The sequence below is a fragment of the Alosa pseudoharengus genome, unplaced genomic scaffold, assembly GCF_046254945.1.
Source record: "Alosa pseudoharengus isolate Yale_2024_CS ecotype anadromous, Long Island Sound unplaced genomic scaffold, YU_APseudo_1.1 YU_APseudo_1.1_scf_4, whole genome shotgun sequence".
NCBI lineage: Eukaryota > Metazoa > Chordata > Actinopteri > Clupeiformes > Clupeidae > Alosa > Alosa pseudoharengus.
In genome coordinates, this window is record NW_027468774.1 from 20,875,642 (window position 1) to 20,888,600 (window position 12,959).

Sequence of the window (12,959 nt, forward strand, 5' to 3'; positions counted from 1 at the left end):
TGGCCATTTTAGGCATAGAACTTCCGTAATGTCTCAGGTCCTGTAATGTGATATCCTCTCAAATGTAATATTGCCCTAACCCTTTAAAAATTGACAAAGGCAATGGGACACAGAGGTGGATGGACACTGGGAGGGAAAAAAGATTCAGCCCAATCTCCGCGTCCAGCATGGCCTGGACTGACCCTGGTCTGGGACACCTCAGCCTCTGCTCTGTCTTCAAACCGATTTGTGAAATAAAGCACAGGCCTCTGTCCTGTCCTTTCCACCCCCCCCCCCCCCCTCTCCGCACTCCTTTCATCCTCAGGTCTTCTCTCCCTCCCTCCCTCCCGCCTGCCGTCAACTTGAAACAGGCGAGCGAGCGGACATTAAAGGGCCCAATCAAAGCGCGCGCGGTGGAGGCTGGGCTCTGCTTTAGGAATGTCAAGCACTAAAAACACGCCGGCCTGCCTCTTGATCATTCTCCCTTTGACTCCTCGCTTTTTTCTCTTTCCTTCTCTGTCTTTTTTCCCCCCCTTTGTGTTGCTCTTCCTCTTTGTCAGTCCTCCCCACTGGCAATGTTATCTGCCAGGGCTGCAACCTGTCCTTACTGGACCTGGCCAAACCCCCTTTTCACCGGCCTGCACACACCTGATTTTTTTAAATAAAGCCTGCTCAAGGACACAGAAGCACCCGGAAGGTAGGTGTGGTGTTTCGGTGAGGGAGCGCCCCCGGTCCATCCACACTCACCAGGCCACCGCTAGCCATTATGTCCTCATATCAGCACTCCAGCGTGACCGGTGATTAGCGCAGATGAACAGCAGCTCATCGTTCAGTCCAGCGTTCATTAACGAGCGGCCTGAGAGGAGCAGGTGGAAAGTGTGACTCCAAGGAGACGCGTCTACGAGAGCCTGTGAAGTGGGTGAGTCAGAGGACGTGACAGACCTGACGCAGCAGCTTTGGAACGGGATCAGGGGGTTAAAGGCACGGCCGTTAAAGTTTAACCACAACAGATCAGATCACATCAGGCTGTCCTGGGTTAGGACGGACGTGAACCAGAAATGTATCACTAGCCACCATCATTGTTTTTTTTCTTTCTCTATCTCTCTGTGCATTTCTAATGAAAGCCCTAGCATACCTCAGGAGTAAGGCATGAGCACACTTCACAACAACAAATACTTACTGAGACTCACTTTCATGTACTGTATGAAAGACGCCTATTGTAAGTGTGCATGTGTGTGTGTGTGTGTGTGTCTGTGTGTGTCTGTGTGAATAATGCCTTTGAACCTGCAGAAACAAAAACCAGTTTGGCAATCTAATGGCCCAATAAACTAAGAGAGACAAAAATGCCTGTATGCTCACGTATGCACTGTGCACCACACAAACTCTCAAGGGCAACGAGAGCCGCTCAAAATGGCTCCACATCCACGCATATGGTGCCCATGTGAAGACAGCCGCGCGGACTCGGGGTGTCCTGCGAGTCCAGGCACGCGTCCTAATCCCAACCGTGTGGGCGAAAGAAAAAGCAGTGGGACGTGGACATCTGATCCCAGACCAGCGCCATCACAACAACTGTGTTTGGGATTATTACATTCAGCAGTGACACCACTTTGATGTGTGCTCTCTTTCTTTTTTCTGTCTTTTATTCTGTCTTCCTGCCTTTCTTTTTATCCCCCCCCCCTCTTCCCTCGTTCTCCTCTCTTCTCCTCTCCTCGCTCGGGCCCCCTTCAGCTCGCACAATTTGGCCTTTGAAGTGAGCAGCTCTGGAAACAATGGCCGCCCCGCCACACGACGCTTGCTCTGGCCGTCCAAAAGCAGAACCAGTTAACAAACGGCACGCTCTCTTTTCTCCTCTCTTTCATATCCTCCTGGAACCATCCCTCCCTCCCTCCCTCCCTCCCTCATCTCTCTTTCTTTCTCTAGAGCCATTATCTACGCCATCTCCCTCTTTCTGTCTCGCTCTCTGGTGTCTGGACTTTAATCAGCCTGTAATTGCGGCCTCATTAACTGAGCAGTTAACACTGACGGCTCGCAATAACAAGGCCCACGCTCGACATGCCAGGGAAGCAGTGTGTGTGTATGTGTGTGTGTTTGTGTGTGTGTGTGTGTGTGTGTGTGTGTGTGTGTGTGTGTGTGAGTGAGTGAGGAGTGAGTGAGTGAGAGAGAATGTGTGCATGTCTAGGGTAAGTTGGACATGACACCCTAACTTCTAAGTTTCTCTGGGCTGGATGTACTCAGACAAAGCCTTGGGCAGCCGCTGGCTTTGACCAGCACAGACATAACACATTGAAATCACTCCTTAGGGCCAGACAAACATTGCGCTAAGCAGTAAACACACCATTCTCTAGAACTCCACGCACTGATGCCAATGTATTGGCATGTGATCTCTATGTAAGTGTCATCTATCATTACCACTATCAGTTCCTTTGTCAATCACACACACACACACACACACACACACACACACACACACACACACACACACACACAAAAACACTGATTGCAGTGTCAACTTCTGTACCTCCATCAAGACCCAGTGGCTCTACCTTTGAGTACAACTGGAGGGTAGTTATGTGGACCTGAGCTGGGATGGTGAAAGCTCTGTTGATCTGAGAAGTTGGTGTGTGTGTGTGTCTCACCTGACAGGCCTTGTCTGCGTGGCGGCTGAGGCGACTCCTCTCCTCGTCCCAGCGGGCCATGGCGTCCTGCAGCTGCTGTTCCATGTGCTGCTGAGCCTGACGCGCCTCCTCACGACCCGCACACGCCGCTGCCTGCACGTCCGCCATCGTCTGCACACGCACACACACACGCACACACACACACACATACACACACACGTCACACTTGCAGGAATACAAATCCACAAACAAGTCCATGTGCAATGTCCATGTGCCAATGCACGTACACAGAAAAATATAATCAGAGCTAAACAAATAAAACACACAAACATGCACGCTTGTGCTGACAGTATATGTCAATGGACGTTTGTTTTGATACAGTATACGTTAATGCATGTTTGTTTTGATACAGTATATGTAAATGTACACACACACATACACACACACACACACACACACAAAGACAAAGAGGTACTGGCAGAGGTACCACTACTATCCTATGCAGGGTTGGGTCAGATTACTTTGACATGTAATCCATTACTGACTACAAATTACATGGCAATTTTTGTAATCAGTAACGTAATCAGTTGGATTACCAAAAACATGTAACGTAATCTGATTACTTTAGAATTACTTCAATAAATATGCCCATTAAGTAAAAGACACCACCACAGAATTGATGAAAGAATTCTCATTCTATTTTTCTCCACTCTTCTCCAAACATGCACAACTCAGCTTAACCTTTATAAGGGCACAGCTGGAAAAAGAATTTGGCTTTTGCTGGATTTTTGTGACCCAGGGACATGGCCTGAGATTGGCATAAAAAAGGGAAGCATTAAGCCCAAATGACACCATGTCCATGTCAATTGTGGGGGTGAGAAAATTATTATTTTGGGATGTTTTGGGATGCTGACTTTCTCAAAGTAAACGGTAACACTAAACCAAGAGGCTACATTAAGATTAGGAGGAAAAGATCAGGCAGTGTGCCGAGAGACCTGCCCCAATAGTATGTAAGTTAGTAAGTAAGTATATCTTTTGATCCCGTGAGGGACATTTGGTCTCTGCATTTATCCCAATCTGTGAATTAGTTAAGCCCAAAGGCCTAAGCCCTAACCAGTAGGCCATGGCTGCCTCAAAAGGCAGCATTTGAACATTAAACCACACAATGATCCAAAACATACAGCCAAACAAGGCAGGAAATGGTTAACAGAGAACAATATCAATATTTTAGAGCGGACCTCAATCCGTCAAAAAAGTGAGCACAAGGCCAAAGTGATGGCAAATAATCGTTCCTGCTTCAAACCCCAGATTGCTGCTAAAAAGGTGCAGTCTACAATCATTGTGGAGACATGAAGAGGCTTGGTGGGTATTATATGAACCATTTTGAGAGCTGTGGTGGTAAATAAAGATGTTTCCAGTGATTGTTTAAAAAGGGTATGAATCATTTTGAACACGCAATTTTTCATAAAAATGTTAAAAAAGATAAAAACACTTTTTTTTGATTCCATGTTTTTACCACATTGTCTTGCAACCTTTTGGCATGTGCAAGTGTCATTTGAAGTAAGAACAAACATATTGGTCAAAAGAAAATCAATATTTGCCAGGGTTATGAATAATTTTGTTCTTAACTATATCTCAAAAAAGTCTAAAAAGTGATCATCCGAATGAACTGCTTGTCAAATTAAAAGATAGCTATGCTATCATAAAAAAGTTGCATTGTTTGCATGATAAAATGTAATCAGGTAATCCCCAACAATGTAACTGTAATCTGATTACACTATTTTTTTATTGTAATCTGGGCTGATTATAGTTACTTGATTTTTGTAATCTGATTACGTAATCCAGATTACATGTAATCCGTTACTACCCAACCCTGATCCTATGGAGACTGCCTGGTGAGCTATAGATGTTACTCCTCCTACTGCAGATCTTCCCTAAACGTCTCCTCCTGGAGGGATCTCGCCGCGCGACGCCAAGCAGCCCTGTTAGCTAACAGGAACGCTTTTTCTCCAGCTGCTGTGAGCGGATTACTAAACGCTGCGGAGGTTCGGCTGGGGATGTTACTGCAGGTTAGTGTGGGTGTCGAGCTGACAGGTAAATCTGAGAGCTCAGAAGCTCTCCCCCCTTTACTCATTTCCATGAGCTTGTCAGGGGCTGTAACATTAAAGGCACATACATGGCAACAGATGTATGGGGGGCTTTCATGTGAGAGGTAATGACCAGGAGAACGACTTTCAGCCCCCATGTGCCTACCTGAGAAACAAGCCACAGCTAGGAACTACAGAGACAGACCGTAAAAGACAAGAGAAAAAGGGGGAGAGAGAGGGAGGGAGGGAGAGAGAGAGAGAGAGCAACGAGACAGTGTGGTTAAGGGAGGGAGGAACAGGAGAACCGAGTTGGGTAACTTTGTGGTGCATGGGCTGTGAGATGAAAGACCTGCAGCGCCTCTTTGAACGTCCAGGAGCGAAAATGAGGAGATGCGTTAACGCCGCGGGTGCGGGAAGAGGAGTGGCTCAGGGGCAGAGAGAGGGCAGTGCGCTCACACACACATACACACACACACAAGTACACAACTGCTCCCGGCCCAGACAGATAATTGTTAGCAGTGCGTAACCTTCTCCCTCACAGGAGCGCATTAGTGTGTGTCTGTGTGTGTGTGTGAGTGTGTGTGTATGCACGTACGTGGGCGGTGGGAGCGAGCACCAGTGTACTGCGGCACGGTGTGATGGCAAAAGCAGCAGATTAGGCTTATTTTGTCAGTGGGCGAGCCCACATGAAAGCAACAAATGGCCCTTTATTATGGTAACATCGGTTCCCTCGGTAATCATTATTTCGCAATAAGAGATTTCAGCATCTAGTCTTTAGCCTGGAGGTATCTACTCATCCATCCTGTCCCTCCCTCCATCCCTCCCTCCCTCCCTCCACCACTGCCTCTCTTTCTTGTTCTTCTGGTAGCCTCCTCTCTGATATTCTCGGACCATTTTCCACTATAATTGCCTCGACCTGCCTTCTTTAATTTCTACGAGCTGCTTATTTAGAACGCTCTTACGCCACGGCACACTGCAATGAGGCCCTTTGGAGTCTCGGTGCGCTCATATCTAATGAGAGCCTTAAACACAGCCTACATATTTATATATAACTGCCGCACTCACACACACACACACACACACGTACACGTACACAAATACTAAGACATACACACACACACGCACACACACAGCTTCAAACTAATTTCAGCATTTCTCTCTACCACTTTTCAGAGTATCATCGAGAGGGTTTGAAAAGGGGTGATAGGGGCCTCTGCTCCATAGTAGCAAAAGAATGAAAGAGAAAATGGGGGGGGGGGTAAGAAGAAAGAGAAGCACAACAAAACAGCTCGATGATTGTTAACGGGTCAAGAGGAGGGGGTCACTCATAGAGAGAGCGGGCAGCAGATGGATGCTAATTCATATCTGAAAAGGAGTTGGCCTGACGAGCTGGAGGCCCCATTGAGGATTACCCGTACGCTGGTATGTTTTTAATTGGACCATTATTTGGGCATGCGTGCATCTGGACGAGTGAGGAGGGACGCCTCTCAGGGCCCAGGGTTCAAAGGACACCTGTGTTGATTAGAGGTTGATCTGCGTGTGTGTGCAAATGAGTTCGTTTATCTGTTACGTCTCTATACGGGTGTATGTGTGTGTGATGGGGGAGGGGAGGTTGGGAATGATGCAGAATGTCAAAATACACACACACACACACACACACACACACACACACACACTTTCTTGGTCTCTCTCTCTCTCTCACACACACACACACACACACACACACACACACACACACACAGATATGTGAGCATGCACACAAAGGGAGGGCAGTCTCAGATGCAGGTTGAGAAAAGCACCTTGAATTCTCTGGGCCTCTGAAGGGAAGCCACGTCCACTGCCGGCCAGTTTGTTCTCTCGGGCTAGCCGAGGCTTTAAAGTGGAAATGTTTGCTCGAGCTGGAGTGGCTTTTCATGCACAGCAGGCTCCTTATGTTCCATCTTCCATCTTGTGCGCGTGTGTGTGTGTGTGTGTGTGTGTGTGTGTGTGTGTGTGTGTGTGTGTGTGTGTGTGAGTGTGTGACTGCACAAACATCCTCTTGGGTGTCCGGCTGACTTCCACCACATTGGAACAAATGGCTAGACACACATCCACACATGCACACACAAAAGCAACCACAGCACACCTCATACATATACATATTTATGCTCTCAAGTTAGCATGCAGACAAAGTAACACAACACACATACAAACACAGACACGCACACACACATGCACAGACACAGAAACACACACACACGCATGCAGAGACATACGCATACACGATGGCTGTTTAGTCCCCGCCGAAAGAGACGCTGGCGTCTCTGAACTCTGCCACTCCACCCGCCAATTATTAGGAAACTTAATAGGCTTCTGTTTTCACACAACATCTGCTTGTCAACCTCACTTTCAACTGGCACTCGGCCGCCAGCGACCCAAAAGACAAAGGAGAGTGAGTGTGTGAGAGAGAGAGCGTGTAAGAAAGAGACAGAGAGAGGGAGAGAGGGATAGTGAGAGAGGTCGCTTTGAGTGTTATCAGAACATCAAATATTACCAACCGTCCCGTATGTCCAACCTCTTACGTGTATGTGTCACTTAACATTCATTTCTATACAAACCAAGACGGCGGATTCCTAAAGAAACGCAAGACCCCACACCATAAGTGTATCTAAATTAGCTATGTACCAAAAATTGCAGCCCAGCCCAGCAGCCCAGCACTAAACTCCGAGCGTGGTAAACGAAATCGGATATTTCAGGCAGTAAAAGCCCCGGTAAGAACCAAACTAGATTTTGTTCAAATCTACACACCTATCGCTACTGAAAAATGTAAGGTTCATTTATCCAATGTTATTTTGAAGTATTAAAAAACATCATTGTTTTAGAATTTTCAAACAAAATGGTTGGTAATTAGCACGTTTACGATATTATGGTGAGGTTAAAAAAGTCTGGCCTGGGATTTCTCTCTCTCTCTCTCTCTCTCTCTCTATCTAACAAACTCCTTTCTCTTCCACCTGTGCAGATCAGTGTTAAAGGTCATATCATGTGGTTGCTGGACGAGGCTTTAACGTCCCCTTTGGTGAAATAAAATAATCAACACGTAACATTCACCATACATAAGGCAATGTACCCTAACAGGGCTTACCATGACAGAGAGGAAGAGAGGACAAGACAGAAGGGGCAAGAGGAGCGGAGATCAAGATGGTGGAAGAGAGGAGAGAGAGAATAGGGTAGCAACACAGGAGAAGAAGCCACAAAGGTTGTGGGTTCGAGTCCCGGCTGTGCCCTTAAACAAGGCACTTAAAAGTGCAACTGGTAACTGTAATTTGCTTTGGAGCGTCATAAAAGCGTCATCTAAATACATCCATATGTGTAGAGAGCTAACAAGAGGAACGTAAAAGAGTAGAAAAGAGTAAAAGAAAATGCCCGTGTGATAAGGAAGTGAAGACCTGAGAAGAAGCGCAGAGTTCTAGATGTTGGAGGTGGATGAGTGAGGAGCGCTGCACGGGCACACTGTAGATATGAGTGAGGAGCGCTGCACGGGCACACTGTAGCTATGAGTGAGGAGCACTGCACGGGCACAGTATAGCTATGAGTGAGGAGCGCTGCACGGGCACAGTATAGCTATGAGTGAGGAGCGCTGCACGGGCACACTGTAGATATGAGTGAGGAGCGCTGCACGGGCACACTGTACAGTAGCTATGAGTGAGGAGCGCTGCACGGGCACAGTATAGCTATGAGTGAGGAGCGCTGCACGGGCACACTGTAGCTATGAGTGAGGAGCGCTGCACGGGCACAGTATAGCTATGAGTGAGGAGCGCTGCACGGGCACACTGTAGATATGAGTGAGGAGCGCTGCACGGGCACACTGTACAGTAGCTATGAGTGAGGAGCGCTGCACGGGCACACTGTAGATATGAGTGAGGAGCGCTGCACGGGCACACTGTACAGTAGCTATGAGTGAGGAGCGCTGCACAGGCACACTGTAGATATGAGTGAGGAGCGCTGCATGGGCACACTGTAGATATGAGTGAGGAGCGCTGCACGGTTTATCCACCTCTGAAATTTCAGAAATAAGAGTTTATCCACCTCTCAAAAGAGTTTATTCACCAATTGCAACTTTTAACATCCAAAAATCACACTGTATTATCTACAATCACAATATGTACAATCACTAATACTCTAGGAACCATTTAATACCACTGGTATTGTTATAAACATTGGACAATAACCTCCACCATCATCAAAGATGTTCTGAATGCCTTTTTAAAAAATCTGATTCCGCATGGCGCAGTCCATCTCACCGTGATCACAGAATTCATTGTTTACCCACTTACTCTTTTTTTACCACTTCATCCCTGGCTATGAGTGAGGAGCGCTGCACAGGCACACTGCACGGGCACACTATAGCTATGAGTGAGGAGCGCTGCACGGGCACACTGTAGATATGAGTGAGGAGCGCTGCACGGGCACACTGTAGCTATGAGTGAGGAGCGCTGCACGGGCACACTGTAGCTATGAGTGAGGAGCGCTGCACGGGCACACTGTAGCTATGAGTGAGGAGCGCTGCACGGGCACACTGTAGATATGAGTGAGGAGCGCTGCACGGGCACACTGTAGATATGAGTGAGGAGCGCTGCACGGGCACACTGTAGATATGAGTGAGGAGCGCTGCACGGGCACACTGTAGATATGAGTGAGGAGCGCTGCACGGGCACACTGTAGCTATGAGTCACGGGGCATTCCTTCTCCAGTGTGGGCTCCTAACCACCTTACCGAGGTGCACCAGGAAGCAGGCCATACGGAACAATGCACCCTGTATGCAGCTGCACTTAGCTCTACCAGTGCAGAGAAAACAGACAAACAGTTGAAGGAGTGTGTGTGTGTGTGTGTGTGTGTGTGTGTGTGTGTGTGTGTGTGTGTGTGTGTGTGTGTGTGTGTATGTGAGTAGGCGGGTGGAAGTGTGTGTAAGGGGCGTTTGCGGGACAGTCCCTCTAAACCCCCTGCATCTAAACTCCAGGCCTATCTCCTGCGGTTCTGCTGGGAGGAAGAGCGTGTTTACCTGTGCAGACTTAACCAGCCTCTGGTTGTACTCCCGTTCCAGCTGCTTCAACCTGCTGTTGCTCTGCACACAAGAAGGGGGAGCGGAGGGGAGAGAGAGGGAGGGAGAGGGAGAGAGAGAGAAAGGGAGGGAGAGAGAGAGGGAAGGAAAAGAAACATGTAACTGGATCGGCTGGTAGGAAATGCATGCTCAGACACTTTGCTGTTGACCCCTGCGACTGGCAGCCTGTCCGCAGGGCTGTCGCAGGGGATGACGCACCTCCCCCCACCCCCACCACGCCGCACACACACACACACACACACACACACAGTCACATACACCACACACACACACCCCTCCCCCGAGCGAGAGGCCTCTGCTTTGATCGTGGGCCAACTATTCATCACTTAACAGGAAGGAGAAGAAGCAGAAGAAACAAAAAGAAGGCAGAAAAAAAAATCCAAGTCCGCTGCCAATTATCTGCAAAATAACAGTGTAACACAAGAGAGGGAGAGAAAAAAACAACCATCCTGCAAAACACAGAGACAGAAAGAGAAAGAAGAAGGGAGAGACACCCACATAGAGAAAGAGAGAGAGAGAGAGAGACAGACAGACAGACGTAAACAAAGCAAAGAAAGAGGGATCATTTGGAGCTCTCTAACCTGAGAGCTGGGCAGAGACGCGCGTGGCTAGGCTAACGCTAATGATGAGGTCTGCCGTCTCATCTAGGCTCCCACTGCCGCCCCTGCAGACACCTGAGCCGAGCCAACAGTAGGGGGCCATGATGGAACATACCTGCTCAGAGCGCACCATGGAAATCTACACACTATGGGGGACGCCATTAATCATATTTTACTTATGTAAACAGTGGGCTATACTTTTACCGGAGGAGGGGATATGGTGATGAAAGATGAGTGAGGTTATGCATGTGTACAACCAGGCTGAGAAAATGAGGAACAACTCTGTTTTTGTCTGAGAGAGCCAGGCCTATCTGCATTGGTGACAGATTGGTGGGATAGAATACTCTTTTCTCACTCATAATACTCTTTTTGAGAAATCATTAATTTTTAAGTCGGTTGCCACAGAGATCACGCTAACCTGATTAAAAGTCTACTTTTCAGACAGTAGTCTGTAAAAGAAACGGGGAACAGAAAGACGAGTTTAACGGCCTGATGTATCATGGCAGTAGCCATACTGAGGTCATGGCTGTAATCCCTCAAATGCACACATAAACTCCTGAGATGTACTCCTCTGGTAGCCTGGATTAAAAGCGTCTGCTTAACGACTGACATTGCATGTAAATAAGGTTTATATAACACTGACACTACTGTGCAACGTTGGGGAAGACTTCTCCGAGTCCTTTCAAAGACTTTTTATTCAACCATTAAACAAACTCTTGGCCCGTCAAGTTCTGTGTAGTGGCGGATATACAGAAGACATTTAAAGCTGCTTAATTTACTGTCCTAAATGCCCTCAAACTACTGGCCTTCCTCTCTAGTGTAACCTGTACACAGAGGGCTAGTGAAAACATCCTGATAGGACAGGGCATGATACTTAAAAATCATGTGTTAAAGGATCTACCAGAAACTAGAGCATAAGTATGCTAAACACTGAAAGGACAGAACACAGGGAACACAGAGCACAGGGAACACAGGGAATAGTCCCTATTCCTATGGGTTGCTTGAGTTTGGTTGCTAGTAGTGCTCCGAGGCCTTCTCGTCCCCCTGTGCAAAGACTTCAGAACTCACTGCAGTAGAGCAGGCCACAGGGCTCTGATGCCCAGTTGAAGAACCCTAAAATTGCTCATTTAAACATGAACAGTCTACAACTAACAGCTGGCTGTGGCACTGAATATTTGATTAATAGGAATAATTACTGTGTGTAGCAGAGAGTAGGAAAAGAAAAGAGTGAGCCTCACTATAAATAAATAGTGATATACACAGCATCAAATCTCTCACTCAGTCTTAAAAAAAAAGAACTACTAGCAGGTAAAAGAGCGCAAACGGGTTAGCTTAGCACCACTGGCCAAATGAACGGCCCAGTATGGAAACTGAGATGAGAATGAACTACTCATGGCTTGGGCACCTCTACTGCTCTCCCTCCCCGTGGAAAGTCCCCTCACTTCCAGACCGTTCATCTTCCTCTCCTCACCAACTCCACAGACTCATTGTCACCTCCTCCTCAGGGGAGGTGGGGATGGAGGTAAAGGGGTGGGTGGGTGAGTCGAGGAGCTGGAGGAGGAGGTGGAGGAGGAGGAGGAGAGGAAAGAGCAGAGGCTGCTGGCCAGGGCCATGAATGCATTTGCCAAGGGATCTAAAGGCCCACGAACTTGGCTTTATCGGCCCCAGTGGGTGAGGGCCAATGGTGCCGTGATGTCTTAAGAAGCCGAGCGCCGCTGCGTGCATCTGCACCCGTCTGACAAGTCGGAGAGAGAGAGGGGGAGGGGGTGGGGGGGAGGGAGAGAGATTGAGCTTAGGATGGGTGTAGGGCGTTAGATGGAGGAAAGGAGGACTAGAAAAAGAGAGAGAAAAAAGAAAGAGGGAGTGAGCGAGAGACACGGGCGGCAGCAACAAAGAGGAGGGGAGCTCACAGAATCCATATGAGATGAAAAGAAAGCCAGAGCAGCAGAAAAAAAGCCCTTAAAAGAGCTGCTTTTATTCTGGGGGTGGAGGGGAGGGGGGGGGGGGGAGCGCAGGATGGAGTGTGAGGCCCCCTGGCTGCCATCACCATCTGGCGCTGAGATTAGCTGGCTGATGACCCAAACCTGCCCACCACCACCACGGCCGCTGATGCCCAGCCCAGCCCACACCTCACTCAGCAGCAACACTCTTCTCTGGGGCTGCTGCTCCGCAGGCACCAACACCAGCCGCAGCAGCATGCCCAGGGGCAACACCTTCAACGTGGCCCACGGGCATCTCTTCAATGGGGTAGTCCATCAGTGGCTTCTGAGCGTTTTGGAGCATATTGTGTCTTTGTACTTAAACAACACGCCAGTGAGCTAGTGAAATCGTACCACTGATTTGGTCTAATCCGAAAGCCCTGGAGACGTTTTGGGATGCAAGAGCTCTGGGTCTCTCTGATGTCCCTGTGTGTGTGTGTGTGTGTGTGTGTGTGTGTGTGGGGGGGGGGGGGGGGGGGTATGAAGTCCCTTATAGTCCCATATACGTCCCTCCTATACGTTTCCACTGGAGAATGGTCTGAGAGAATGAAGTGTGGAAGCTTTTCTCATTTTGTTCTTGGTCAGTCCTTAAGCAGTCTGGC

General features: G+C 48.3%; 1 protein-coding gene across 2 annotated transcripts in view; it reads right to left on the bottom strand.

Moving 5' to 3' along the window:
- cep112 (centrosomal protein 112) overlaps positions 1-12,959 on the bottom strand; it is a 110,502-nt gene that overhangs the window by 22,063 nt on the left and 75,480 nt on the right. For both annotated transcript variants that reach the window (XM_076265261.1, XM_076265262.1), the window contains 2 exons: positions 9,720-9,782; positions 2,616-2,765 (listed from right to left, as the gene is read on the bottom strand). In XM_076265261.1, the coding sequence (XP_076121376.1) occupies positions 2,616-2,765; positions 9,720-9,782 (213 nt within the window). The remainder of the gene's footprint in view (positions 1-2,615; positions 2,766-9,719; positions 9,783-12,959) is intronic.